At 35.2% G+C, this 12085-nt stretch overlaps 1 protein-coding gene across 3 annotated transcripts; it reads right to left on the bottom strand.

Moving 5' to 3' along the window:
- On the bottom strand, positions 1-11723 carry LOC100251944 (protein ABA AND ROS SENSITIVE 1-like). 3 transcript variants are annotated; one of them, XM_059739722.1, is made up of 6 exons: positions 11382-11723; positions 2452-2650; positions 1172-1445; positions 470-545; positions 308-354; positions 1-226 (listed from the first exon to the last, which is right to left on the bottom strand). In XM_059739722.1, the coding sequence occupies exons 2-6, from the start codon at positions 2531-2533 to the stop codon at positions 43-45; spliced, it is 663 nt and encodes a 220-aa protein (XP_059595705.1). In that variant the 5' UTR covers positions 2534-2650; positions 11382-11723; the 3' UTR covers positions 1-42. The 3 variants fall into 3 exon arrangements, with proteins under 3 accessions (XP_059595705.1, XP_059595703.1, XP_059595704.1); XM_059739720.1 differs by having other exon boundaries at positions 1172-1451; positions 11382-11721; XM_059739721.1 differs by lacking the exon at positions 11382-11723 and adding an exon at positions 6528-6669 and having other exon boundaries at positions 1172-1451.
- Positions 11724-12085: the final 362 nt, after the last annotated feature.

The raw sequence follows: 12085 nt of genomic DNA, 5'->3' as shown, positions 1-12085 counted from the left end.
TCTGCACAGGCGATGCTACCAGAAAATTTCAAACAAAAGTATTCACAGGTGTTGTGCTCTCCAATCAACTGTGAAATTCCCATCACTATCATCACCACTGGATGAATCCCCTTTAGAGCTTTGCCCCTTGCCTCTGACCTCAGGATCTTTACTCCGTCTGCCGGATCTGGCCGCCTTCAGCTCCAATTTCTTCTTCTTCAGCATTTCCACTTTCTCCCAATACACCCTGAACAAAAGGCCAACTCAAAAACATTGGAAATATAGGAGAACCCAAGTGATACACTACTCGTGACCACACTTGACTTACTTTTGCTCCACAGACTCGGCCTCTTCAATCATCTCAGCTGCATCAAACTACATCATAAAATTGCAAAACCAAGTTAATGATATAACTCCAATCTTTAGTAAACATCACCAGAGACTACATTATTGGGTTCTAGGAATGGTGCAAGGAATAAATGATCCTGACCTCTTCTTCTTCCAAACGGTTGTCCACCTCCTTCAAATCCTCCTGTATCAACTTTTCAAATTCTTTGTACTCGTCCCTGACCAGGATTTAACATTTCTTAACAAGGTTAATTCAGTGTTCCAAGTAATGCAATCATACATCGTAATTTCTGATCATCTCAAGTATCCAATAATAAACACGTGCCATTATGCTGTAGGGTTAAAAGGTCCCTACACCATCAAAAATAAACTTCCCACGAATCAGAGAAACCTCCACTGAGGCTCACTAAGGCTTTTAACACAGCCAGTCCTCTCTAACACCCTCCCCTGCTAAATTATACCCAGATTTATTTCACTACACTACAGTTGTGATGTACACAATTCACATACACCTGTCAGTACAAGGCAGAGTCCTAATTTTTCTTTACAACGATGATGATAACAACGATGATGAAAAGATGACAAAGCTTCAAAAATGACAATGATGGACCAGTGAGTGCTGAAAACTAATTCTTCAAACAAGATATAATCTCAAATTTTCTTTACACACTTTTGAGACCCTCTCAGACCTTGTTTCTCTAATTTGATAGAAAAGAAACAGTACTAGAGGACATAAAAGAATCTAAAGGAAGGGACAACTATTCCAGAGAATCTATTACACTCCCTGTTAGATGATAGTGACATTTTAAAGAAATAAATTTATATAACAGAAGCAAGAACTTACTTGACATCCGGCTTAACAGGCACAATGCCACGTGCACGAAGGTCAGCATCCTTGTTATCAAAGAAGCCTTCAGGAAGAGCACCCTTTACTTCCTTGGTTTCTGAACCAACAATCTTTCCTGATGTCTGGGTAAGGTCCCTGGCATGACGAATTCCACTTTTTCCCATCTTTTCAGAGTGAGAACTGGACAATCCGTCTAAATTGTTTTTCGACTCAAGAGGCTCCATTGACTGAGTTTGAGCAGAAGCAGAACCCCCAGTCTTGTTGTATGAATCTGGATCTAGGAACTTGACATCATCATTTCCTAGAGATACATTATGAAATATAAATTATTCCTCTAAAACCACAGGTTACCAGACTAACCTGAATTTCAACTAGGGAATATAGAACAAATTGCCAGACTAATAACAACTTGCGATTACAGTCATGACTGCAGGAATTTATCAACAGTCAAAGACAGTGATGAAGAAGCAAATGAAAAATCCCAGAAAGTTCTATTACTTGGTTTTTCTAGAAAACTTGTCAGCTTAACAGACCAAACACCTTTTGCTTTCTTAACCACCTGAAAGGGTGTTTCAAAGGGCTTCAGGGCCCAACTTGAGTCATTTTGGCTGAAATCTAGCAAGTCCTTGTTTTTGCAAGGAGAAGATATTGAATCTGTATTGGCCCCTAGGAATGTCAAGCTTGTCAAGCACAGTGAGGATTGTCACTCCCACATAAGGTTCAAGTGTAAGGTGTACTTTAAGCAGGACGTACAAACCTGCTAAATTGAATCCGGAGGATCACCAGGATTGAGGCTTAACAGGAGTTGTAAGGGTGCTCATTGACTGTCAAAATATTTGAATGAAGATCATCAGTCAGAATGCAGAGGTTTGGTGTCTAGAAATAAAAGAAGAGTAATCGAGGAATTTCTCTGCAATGAATCTCCAGACATAGAGATGCCCCAAGAAACTAAGAAAGAAGAATATGATAGGGGATTTGCATGAAGTATGTGGACAGCTAGAAACAAGGACTTAGCAACTCTTCCGGCTTATTGGGCATCAGGTAGGTGGGACTCTAGAATATATGCTCAGAATCGGTAATAGGTTGCTTCTCAATTTCAGTCAAACTCTGAATTCAAAATTGGGTACTTCCTTACATTTGTAAACCTAAAGTAATTACTTTAGTTTTTAACAATAGAAAATGCTGCAGAACAAGTACAAGCCTAAGGTAGTTATTGCCATAGCCTAGAATTGAACTGATGAAGAAAAGCTTAAGTTGGATGTCAGTTTTTTTCTTACCAGATTTTTGCTTCTTTGTCACATGATTATCAAAAAAATCTGCAGGAAGCCCAGATGATAGCTGAGCCTTCTGCAAATTCATAGAGGGTTCAGATGTAGCATTAGACAATACAGTTGAGGACTCAGGTTTAGGGGCCTCAGGTTTTGCATTGTTAGCCCGAGTTAGTCCAGCAGCATTGGCTTTGACATTTTTAATTGCCTGTAGTGGTATAAGCACTTCATTAACTCATGGTAAATCAAAACATAAAAAAAAATAATAATAACAATTGAAAGGATGTAAACCAATTCATATAAAATTGTGGCTCATATTTTCAATGAGAAAGTGGAATTTTGTAGATGCTGTCTAAAATCTTTGCAAAATCTTGTCAAAAGTTCAAAGATTAAGCACAAAGCAGGGCGAGTTTAGACAATTGAACAGGGAGAAATTATTATAATCTCCTTGCATTCATATCATACATTCAAAATTACTGCAGTATTTTATTTATCAAAAAAAAAAAAATTACTGCAGTATTTTTTTTTCCCTTTTTGAACAGATTATACTATTCCATGTACAAAAATCTTTAGTTTCTTCAATACACTCAAATTTGCATCAATCTACTCAGCATTCCATAAGTCACAAGAAAGTTGAAAGCGTTACTAGTTTACACCTAGGAACCATAAAATAGCAGCTGTGTATTGGAACTTTCACCTGGCCAATAGTAACTGAAATGAGAACTATCCTATGAGATATATCAAATATAAACCTTAGAGCCCAACATTAAATGACTCAAGAGCTTTCACTTAAGCTTCCAGTGCAGTATATTAACAAAAGCCTGACACATAAAACACCTTGGCCTCTATACGGATACAGCTTCAAAATTTAATATTGTGAGAGAAGTATTCAAGTAGGCATTTTACTTGAAGAGTTTGTAAAGGTCTATTGGAACCTTGGAATCTAAGTGTAACCTTCACCCTATTAGCAGCTTGAGGAGAGTGGATATAGGCAGCTTCCCAAACCATTATAAAAGAGTTTGCAATATTATTCCCTTAATTTCTTAATATTACTCTCTATTCATTCTTATCCTTTACATAACTTGCTTAAGTTGATTATTTTTTAAAATAGTTTCAATACCTAATTCGCCCCACTCTTGAATGATTATCTAAATCAAAATAGCTTTTTTTCACAATTGGTATCAAAGCTAGACCTTTTGTTTTTTACTTAATTGTCTAAGAGAAAATAGCTAATTCTTCCAACTCATCTTATATGGAAGGGTTTTCGATTAATATATATTTGTTCTTTTTGGGAATCAATTACTTCTATTGGGAAACTAGGACGACATTATTTTTAAATCCATTGATTATGATCTTTTTCATCCAAAATGGTCCCCATATTCTAAACCAAATTGAGAATGAAGTTGTTATACCTAAACCTAGCTAAAAGTGGGATGAGTTTAACAAAAGAAAAGCTCATTTAAATGCTAAAGATATCTATTAATGTTTACATTGTACAATTGATAGAAATAAATATAACTACGTTTGCCAATGTGAATCCACTTATGATATTTGGAGATTTTTAGAAATAACTTATGAAGAGACAAATCAAGTTAAAGACTCTAAAATCAATATTCTTGTGGTTAATTATGAGTTATTTCTACGAAAGATAATAAATCTATTGTTGAGATGTTTGCTGACATCATTAATGGATTCCAAGCTTTGGGAAAGGTTTACAAGGAATTAGAGGAGGTCATGAAGATTCTAAGATTTCTTTGTAAGAAATGAGAAGCCAAAGTTATGACTATCCAATAAGCTAAGGACCTTACAAAACTTCCTTTGGAGGAATTGATTGGATCCTTGATGACTCATGAAGAGTCATCAAGAAGTGAAAGATTAGAAGAAGAAAAATATTGCTCTTAAAGCCTCCACCATTGATGATGAAGAAGAAAAAGCTAGTGAAGAAGATGAGGACCTTGTACCCATCACAAGAAAGTTTTAAGAAGTTAATCAAGTTTGAGAAAAACAAAGGGAAAAAACTCTATCCAAGGAAGGATTCCTAAAAGAAAGAATTTTGAAATGTAGATAAAGAAAGAATGACTCAATTGTTAGGATAGAGCCCTTAAAAGCATGACATGGTGTAATAAACATGTGGATTTTTATTATTTATTTAATAAAGTTTCAGTTCACTTTTATTTATCCTATTTTCATGCATTATACCTTGTAAGGACTCTAGACTGCATTTTTTACATTGTACGTGACTTAGGTGCATTAGGAGTTGCACAAAAGATGCAAGTCACGAGTTCTTTGCAAATAGGTGACTTGTTTACAGCCTTTTTGGGGCTGGTTTTGCTGTTTTTTCTTTTCTCTAGGCATGGGTTCTTTACACTTTGCGAGACATCAGATCAAAAAGATGCAGATCATTTGCCATTTTCTCTTTCCTTATTTTTATTTTTTTTTATAAAGGGTTTGATGAAGAATCTGAATGTGCAATCTTGCCAGCATTGCTGTGGGGCTCAAAAGAAGGGGCGGGTTTCAAAAGAAAAAGGGTTGAAGAAGCTTGACAAAGATAAAAGAAAATTCCTATGGGTTGAAGAAGCTCCATAATTGTGGCATTCAGTTTTTTTCTAAGAAAAAACATCAAATTGCTAACTATAAGCCCACAACTTATACACTGCAAGGCATAGGGTATGGCACAGGCTCTTTTTACACTGCCCTAGGACTTTGGGGCTATGGAACAAGCTTTTAAGACTTAATAGGATTCCTCCTAGGAGCATAGGTGAATTGATGACGATATCCTTTAGAGGTTTGAGGAGCACTTTATTCTAGAGGCAAAAAAGTTTGGCAAATTGGAAGAAAAGAAATGTAAAGATTTTTTAGGATAAGTGGAGAACTACAAAATCTATATGGAACCTAATTTATCTCTATTCCTCTTTTTGAGGCCCAACAACTACAGCTTTCAAGGGGACTCTAGCTCAATTAGAATTTGGTGTGTGAATCATAAAAGTCAAAATAGTTAAGCTTAGAGCAAAGCTTCAGCCCATAGAGAATAGTCTTTCCTTTCTATGGTTTCTTTTGGCAATATATTGAGGTCTCGTTTTGCATTTTGGGGAAATCATCCATTTGTTTATGTTTAATCAAAATTTTTATTTTCAGGAAGGAATTCTCATCCTTCACATGTACTTTCAAATCCTTATAAACGAATTATTGTTTATGATAAAAAAATAAATAAATAAATAAAAACAAAAAACAAAAACAAAAACCAAAAAAAAAAAAAAAACCTTATACCCTGATAGGGCTCATTCACCCTGTTTCATCCAACGACAGATTAAAAATATTTTCTTCTTTTTGTGTTTTTTTTTAAATAGTTCCTTTTAAGTACAAAATAATCTTTAGGTGCATAGAGCCAGATTGGAGCTGTCAACTGAGCAGCTGCTGAGTAGGGTTGCAGACCCTATTTTGTTTGTTTTGTTTAAAAACAAAATTATAATTATACACTATGCGATAATCTATGCATGACAGCTGTTTATTTTTTACACAAGTATAGAAGGATTTCAATGATATTTCCACTTAGGATACAATATGAAACACAGGAAAATAATGATCGATGATGTCATCATGAATTGTTAATTATGTATAGATAATAAACATAAAAGTAATATATAAGAGGAAACGTGCATAAAATTTCAAAAAAAAAAAAAAACAAAGCATATTAAAAGTATAGCTTTAGTAGCAAAGATAAGACCCTAGCACATACATCTTTTGAATCCATATAGAATCTTTTAAAATCAAACAACCTGATTTTGACATGCAAATAATCAATAGCATGTATAAATAGATACACAAATACATGTGTTCATTGTATTTTTTTTTTTTTTTTTTTTGATAGACAATATTCATTGCATTTTGATGTACATGTTAATCTGTAAATACAAAGACAAATGTTTTTCTTCTACTGTATCGACTCTTGAGTGTGACAATCTGTAGATATCTTCATACATGATTTCACTGCATTCTTATTTTAGAATTTATCTATCATAAAGGAACCTCTGAATGCAATTTGTCAATAGCTTTATTCATAACATAACTAGGACAGTAAGCATCACCTCATGATGTTTATGAGAAGCTTGGTGTGCATCCCATAGGGATTCAGATTTCAAAATGACATCACAGACCCTACAGACAGGTTGATCAAATTCATTGTACCTACATGCATAAATGGAAAAGACAGGATGAGGCAATCAGAAACTTCATGAACAATTTAGTTTTAGATGTAGGAACCAACTTAAAAGGGTTCAATATTTGATTGACCAACCAATAAGAGCCAAAAATAATCACACAAACATTTAACCAAGGGAAAGAAAAACCATTATATAATAGATGAAGCAGTAGGCCATTGTGAAAACTCACAACTCCATCATACATCCAAGAATTTATTGATGCTAATGTGTTGTTGTCTCAAACTTCAGATACATAATCATTTCACCAGTGAGGATTGATTCATCACAAAGAATTAGGAATAACAGTTAAGCATACTTGAAATTAACCAGTATCAATTATTGACTAACTAAAGGGATCCATCTTTGAAAGGCATATGAAAATATGACAAGTTTCAGCATCAACTTATTTTCAGATACTCTGTAGAAGATCATTATAACATTATGGAAATTACAACTTTATAGCTGATTACCCAACTTATTGATGTACATTACCATACTGCATAATTTGAGTGGTTCTTCCTAAATAATTTTCTACCTACTTCCATCAGTTTTATTTTGTGTATTGGTGGGCAATATGCCATTCTCATAGGAGGAGGGCAATTATGAGGTCTTTGAGAAATTCGTCCCCATCCCCTCTTCTCCTATTGATAGCCTAAGATCCACTTTGATGGTACTCCATTGCAAATTGGTCTGGGAAATTGCTCAGGAAACACAAAAATAGGCCTGTTAGGACGTTTTCATATAAGCCACCCAGTATTGATTTGCACATTAAGGGGAAAAAAAATCTTATCCTCACCCCAACTTTGAAAGTGGTGTACTTGCTCTGAATTAGAAATCTCTTCTGGATAGGAGGGAGTATTGAGATATGCTTTCTAAATTCACCGATTTGTTGACCATTCTAGAAGCATGGGTTGCCTTGGAAAGCTTGGTTGCCTACCTAGAGAGTTGATGAGTTGGCTAAGAGGGGAGGTGATTGTCTAAGTTTGTGAACAACTTCTCCCCTGAACACAAAGAGTCAGAGACAGCCAACATGCTATGCATATAAATTGTTGTTTCTGACAGAAGGAAAGAGATCAAGAAAGAGATGAAAACAAAGAAAAAAAGAAAAGCAAACAAGAAAATGATTTTAAAAAAATTTCTTGTGGCTGCTTTAACTAGAACTCAAATTATTCTATCACATCCATCAATCTCCTCTATCTCTTTAATTGCCTTTTTTTTTTTTGTTTTTGATAGATAATAAGATATGCAAATCTAAGAGCCACAAAGAGGCCAAACCTAGTACATTATACATAGGACCACCAAGACATAGTGGTTATAAAAATAAATAATAAATAAATAAATAGAAAACCTGAACTCAACACTCACAAAAACCACTTGCATCAAACCTGAACTATCTACAAAATCAAAAAGAGACATCCTTATTGCGCAAATGCATGCAAAGACCACTCGAAGCAAGACTGCAGAAACACATCTTTGAGCTTTAAATATATCTCTCCATCTTCTTCACCTTTAAATACATCCCAATTAACCTTGTGCAATTCATTTGCTCCTTGTAGGTCCTTTTGCTTGGTAAGCATTCTTTTATCCATTAGGTAACATCTTTCCCTACATATTTTAACCCCTGACAAACGTTGTTTGGTGGTATATCGCCTCTTGTGTGTTGAAAGGAGAGAGTGCTTGAATTCTTTGTTTGGATAGAATTACACTTTTTCTTCATATGCATTTGATTACATCATGAGATAAAGCATAATTTTTATTTTTTGATAGGTAAAGAAAAAGATCTATTAAAAAAGAGACGTCAAAAGAGCAACTCAAGGTATACAACACCTATACACCCATCGCCAAACCAGCCAAAAAAGAAAAAGAAAACAAACGCTCAAGCAAGTAAAAAAAAACGACTTTAACTAAAGCTCAACCAATCAACAAAACTAACTAAAGTTAGAGGGTGATCAGCTATAAACAACTTTGCCTCTAACCAAAGGGAAAAAACAAAATAGTATTTGAGTCTCTAGATCGAAGGCTAATCTATTTCTCACCTTCCAAACCGTCCAAAAAAATATGTAGAGGAGTTGCACTCCACACCTTCATACGCTTTTTGCCCACAAACAAACCATGCCGACTAAGGAGGGTCTCTTTAATTGAAGAAGGAAGCACCCATGACACCCCAACCAAAGAAAAGAACAATTCCCACAAGACCCTTGCTTTAGTACAATGAAAAAGAAGGTGGCCTATAGTCTCTTCCCTCTCATGGCACAAAAAACATCTATTTGCTAAGGCCCGTCCTCCTTTTTGAATTAAATCCAAAGTTAAAGCTTTGGCCCATGTAGCCTCCCAAGCAAAGAAGTTAATCTTGGGCTACACCCACACATTCCAAATGCAACTTGGGGGAAATGAAGAAGAGCTATCCAGCTCTAGAGCATAGTAGAGGGATTTGACCAAGAACTTCCCACTCTTTGTTTCGTTCCAAAACACCGTGTCTTACACATCACCACACACTCTCTTCCCATGCAGCCGCATCAAGAAGCTTTCCGCCTCCTCCACCTCCCAATCATTAAAGGATCTAGAGAAGCAAGGGTTCCATCCCCCCCTACCCCCCTCAGTTGAGGAGTCCCAAATATCCACCAATCATGCCTTCTCATCAACAGCTAAAGCAAACAAGGATAGAAATGACACAGACAAAGGAGAATCCCCACACCACTTATCCCTCCAAAATCTCACCTATGCCCATTACCTACTGAGAAGGAAATCCTAGTTCTCACAATATCTCATTCCATCTTTATCCCTTTCCATAACCCAACATCATACGCCTCTCTCATTTCCCGAAAGCACCACCCCCCTCTTTCTTCCCCATACTTCCCTCTAATCACTTGATTCCACAAAACCCCTCTTTCATTCGCAAATCACCAATTCCATTTGCAAAGAAGAGCCTTATTGAATGTGGAAAGGCACTTGACCCCCAAACCCCCTTTCTTTTTACTTAAGCACACCAATTCCCATCTTACTAAATGAGGTTTTCGCTCCAGATTCCCACCTCCCCAAAGGAAATCCCTAAGCATAATGGTGCTTAGGGTTTCAATAGTGGGGAAAAAAGGAGAAGTAAAACCTAGAATAGCTGGCATTTTATCTAAGAATAGCTATTGGTGTTTATGCATCATTCGATGGCTATCATAGATGACCTATTTCTAATCTTTGGTTATTTCTATTAAAAGGAGAGATAGTTAATGTGGATTACTCCAGAAAAAAGGAAAACACTCACTGCACCATTCATTCATCTTTACACACAAATTGTGTTTTTCACAACATACATAGCTATGATCAGAGACACCTTGTCTAAAGCAAACCACTTCACCCATGGTTTGCACTATTTACCACCAAGGCTTACCTTTGATAATAGTGGGCAGGCAGAGGATGTTTTTTCACCATAAAAATCATTAGGTATTTTTCATACAAAACAAACAACTCTAATAGAGAATTGAAATGAAAGTCACATGTAGGAAGAATGACATGAACAAAAATATCACATCCTGATAAGGCTCCAGGTAAAACCCAAAAGGTATGGAGCTTAAAAATAAGAACACTCATTTAAGGGAGTAACATATGTTGCTCTGGACCCAAATTCAAAATAAACAAAATGATAGTGAACTCCCTAATAATGAAAACCCAAAGAGGGCAACAAGAAGTATACACCATACCTTTATCTATTATTCAAATATCCTGGCCTTTCCCTCAATTTGAAAGGCATCAACTAACTTTGCTCCTATTATCCCTAACAAATCCTTAAAAGAACACTAAATACCCACCATAGAAAAGATACACAACCAAAGATCACAAGAAACAAGCAATGGGAAACTAAATGTCTATTTTGATACACTTCCTATTTTTTGTTTTTAAAATCAGAAACTTCTATAAAAAAGTAAAACATCTTGTACAAAAAGAATAGATTCACCTTATCTCTTTAAAAATCATTTTTAGAAATTTTAAAATTTGAGGTACTAAAAACTTTCTAATACCTCAAATTTTTTAAATAGCTTTCAGAACCATTACTTTTTTCATGCAAACTTTTAAGAGTTCTTGCATCTTATATAAAATTTACTACTGATTTTTTTTATTTCAAGAACAAAAAGTAGAAAGTATATCCAACACTGAGTAATCTATTTTCTCTACTCTTCCTACTTGAAACACAATCATCACGGTCAATAACTTTGTAGGGTCTTCTAACCCCAAGATGATAGCTTATATTCTCTTTACTATAAGCCACTAACTGTATAAAGTCTTTCAATTCAAGGGAAACTTTGAATCTCCAAATTTGTCCTACTAGCAGAAGATAAACCAACTTATCCACCCTAGACAAAAGGAAAGAAAGAAGGATTTTGAAGAGGAAGGACCCATCCAATCCAAGGATTAACATCTATTGCCAAGGTGAGGGACACGACTACATTATAGAAAGATAGGTGTGACATCAAACTCAAGGGAGGCTCTTACTCAATGAAACAAACCTCGAGAGAGGCCCTTACTCAAGCCCTTCACCCTACACCACTTCAATATCGACTCTTGAGTGTGACAATCTGTAGATATCTTCATACATGATTTCACTGCATTCTTATTTTAGAATTTATCTATCATAAAGGAATGAAATTACAATAATCTTTTGTGTCGTGTGTGATTGTACATGCTATAGAACCTCTGAATGCAATTTTTCAATAGCTTTATTCATAACATAACTAGGACAGTAAGCATCACCTCATGATGTTTACGAGAAGCTTGGTGTGCATCCCATAGGGATTCAGATTTCAAAATGACATCACAGACCCTACAGACAGGTTGATCAAATTCATTGTACCTACATGCATAAATGGAAAAGACAGGATGAGGCAATCAGAAACTTCATGAACAATTTAGTTTTAGATGTAGGAACCAACTTAAAAGGGTTCAATATTTGATTGACCAACCAATAAGCCAAAAATAATCACACAAACATTTAACCAAGGGAAAGAAAAACCATTATATAATAGATGAAGCAGTAGGCCATTGTGAAAACTCACAACTCCATCATACATCCAAGAATTTATTGATGCTAATGTGTTGTTGTCTCAAACTTCAGATACATAATCATTTCACCAATGAGGATTGATTCATCACAAAGAATTAGGAATAACAGTTAAGCATACTTGAAATTAACCAGTATCAATTATTGACTAACTAAAGGGATCCATCTTTGAAAGGCATATGAAAATATGACAAGTTTCAACATCAACTTATTTTCAGATACTCTGTAGAAGATCATTATAACATTATGGAAATTACAACTTAATAGCTGATTAACCAACTTATGGATGTACATTACCATACTGCATAATCTGAGTGGTTCTTCCTAAATAATTTTCTACCTACTTCCATCGGTTTTATTTTGTGTACTGGTGGGCAATATGCCATTCTCATAGGAG

The sequence above is a fragment of the Vitis vinifera genome, chromosome 9 (assembly GCF_030704535.1).
Source record: "Vitis vinifera cultivar Pinot Noir 40024 chromosome 9, ASM3070453v1".
NCBI classification, from domain to species: domain Eukaryota; kingdom Viridiplantae; phylum Streptophyta; class Magnoliopsida; order Vitales; family Vitaceae; genus Vitis; species Vitis vinifera.
This window is presented reverse-complemented; position numbering and strand designations above follow the sequence as displayed.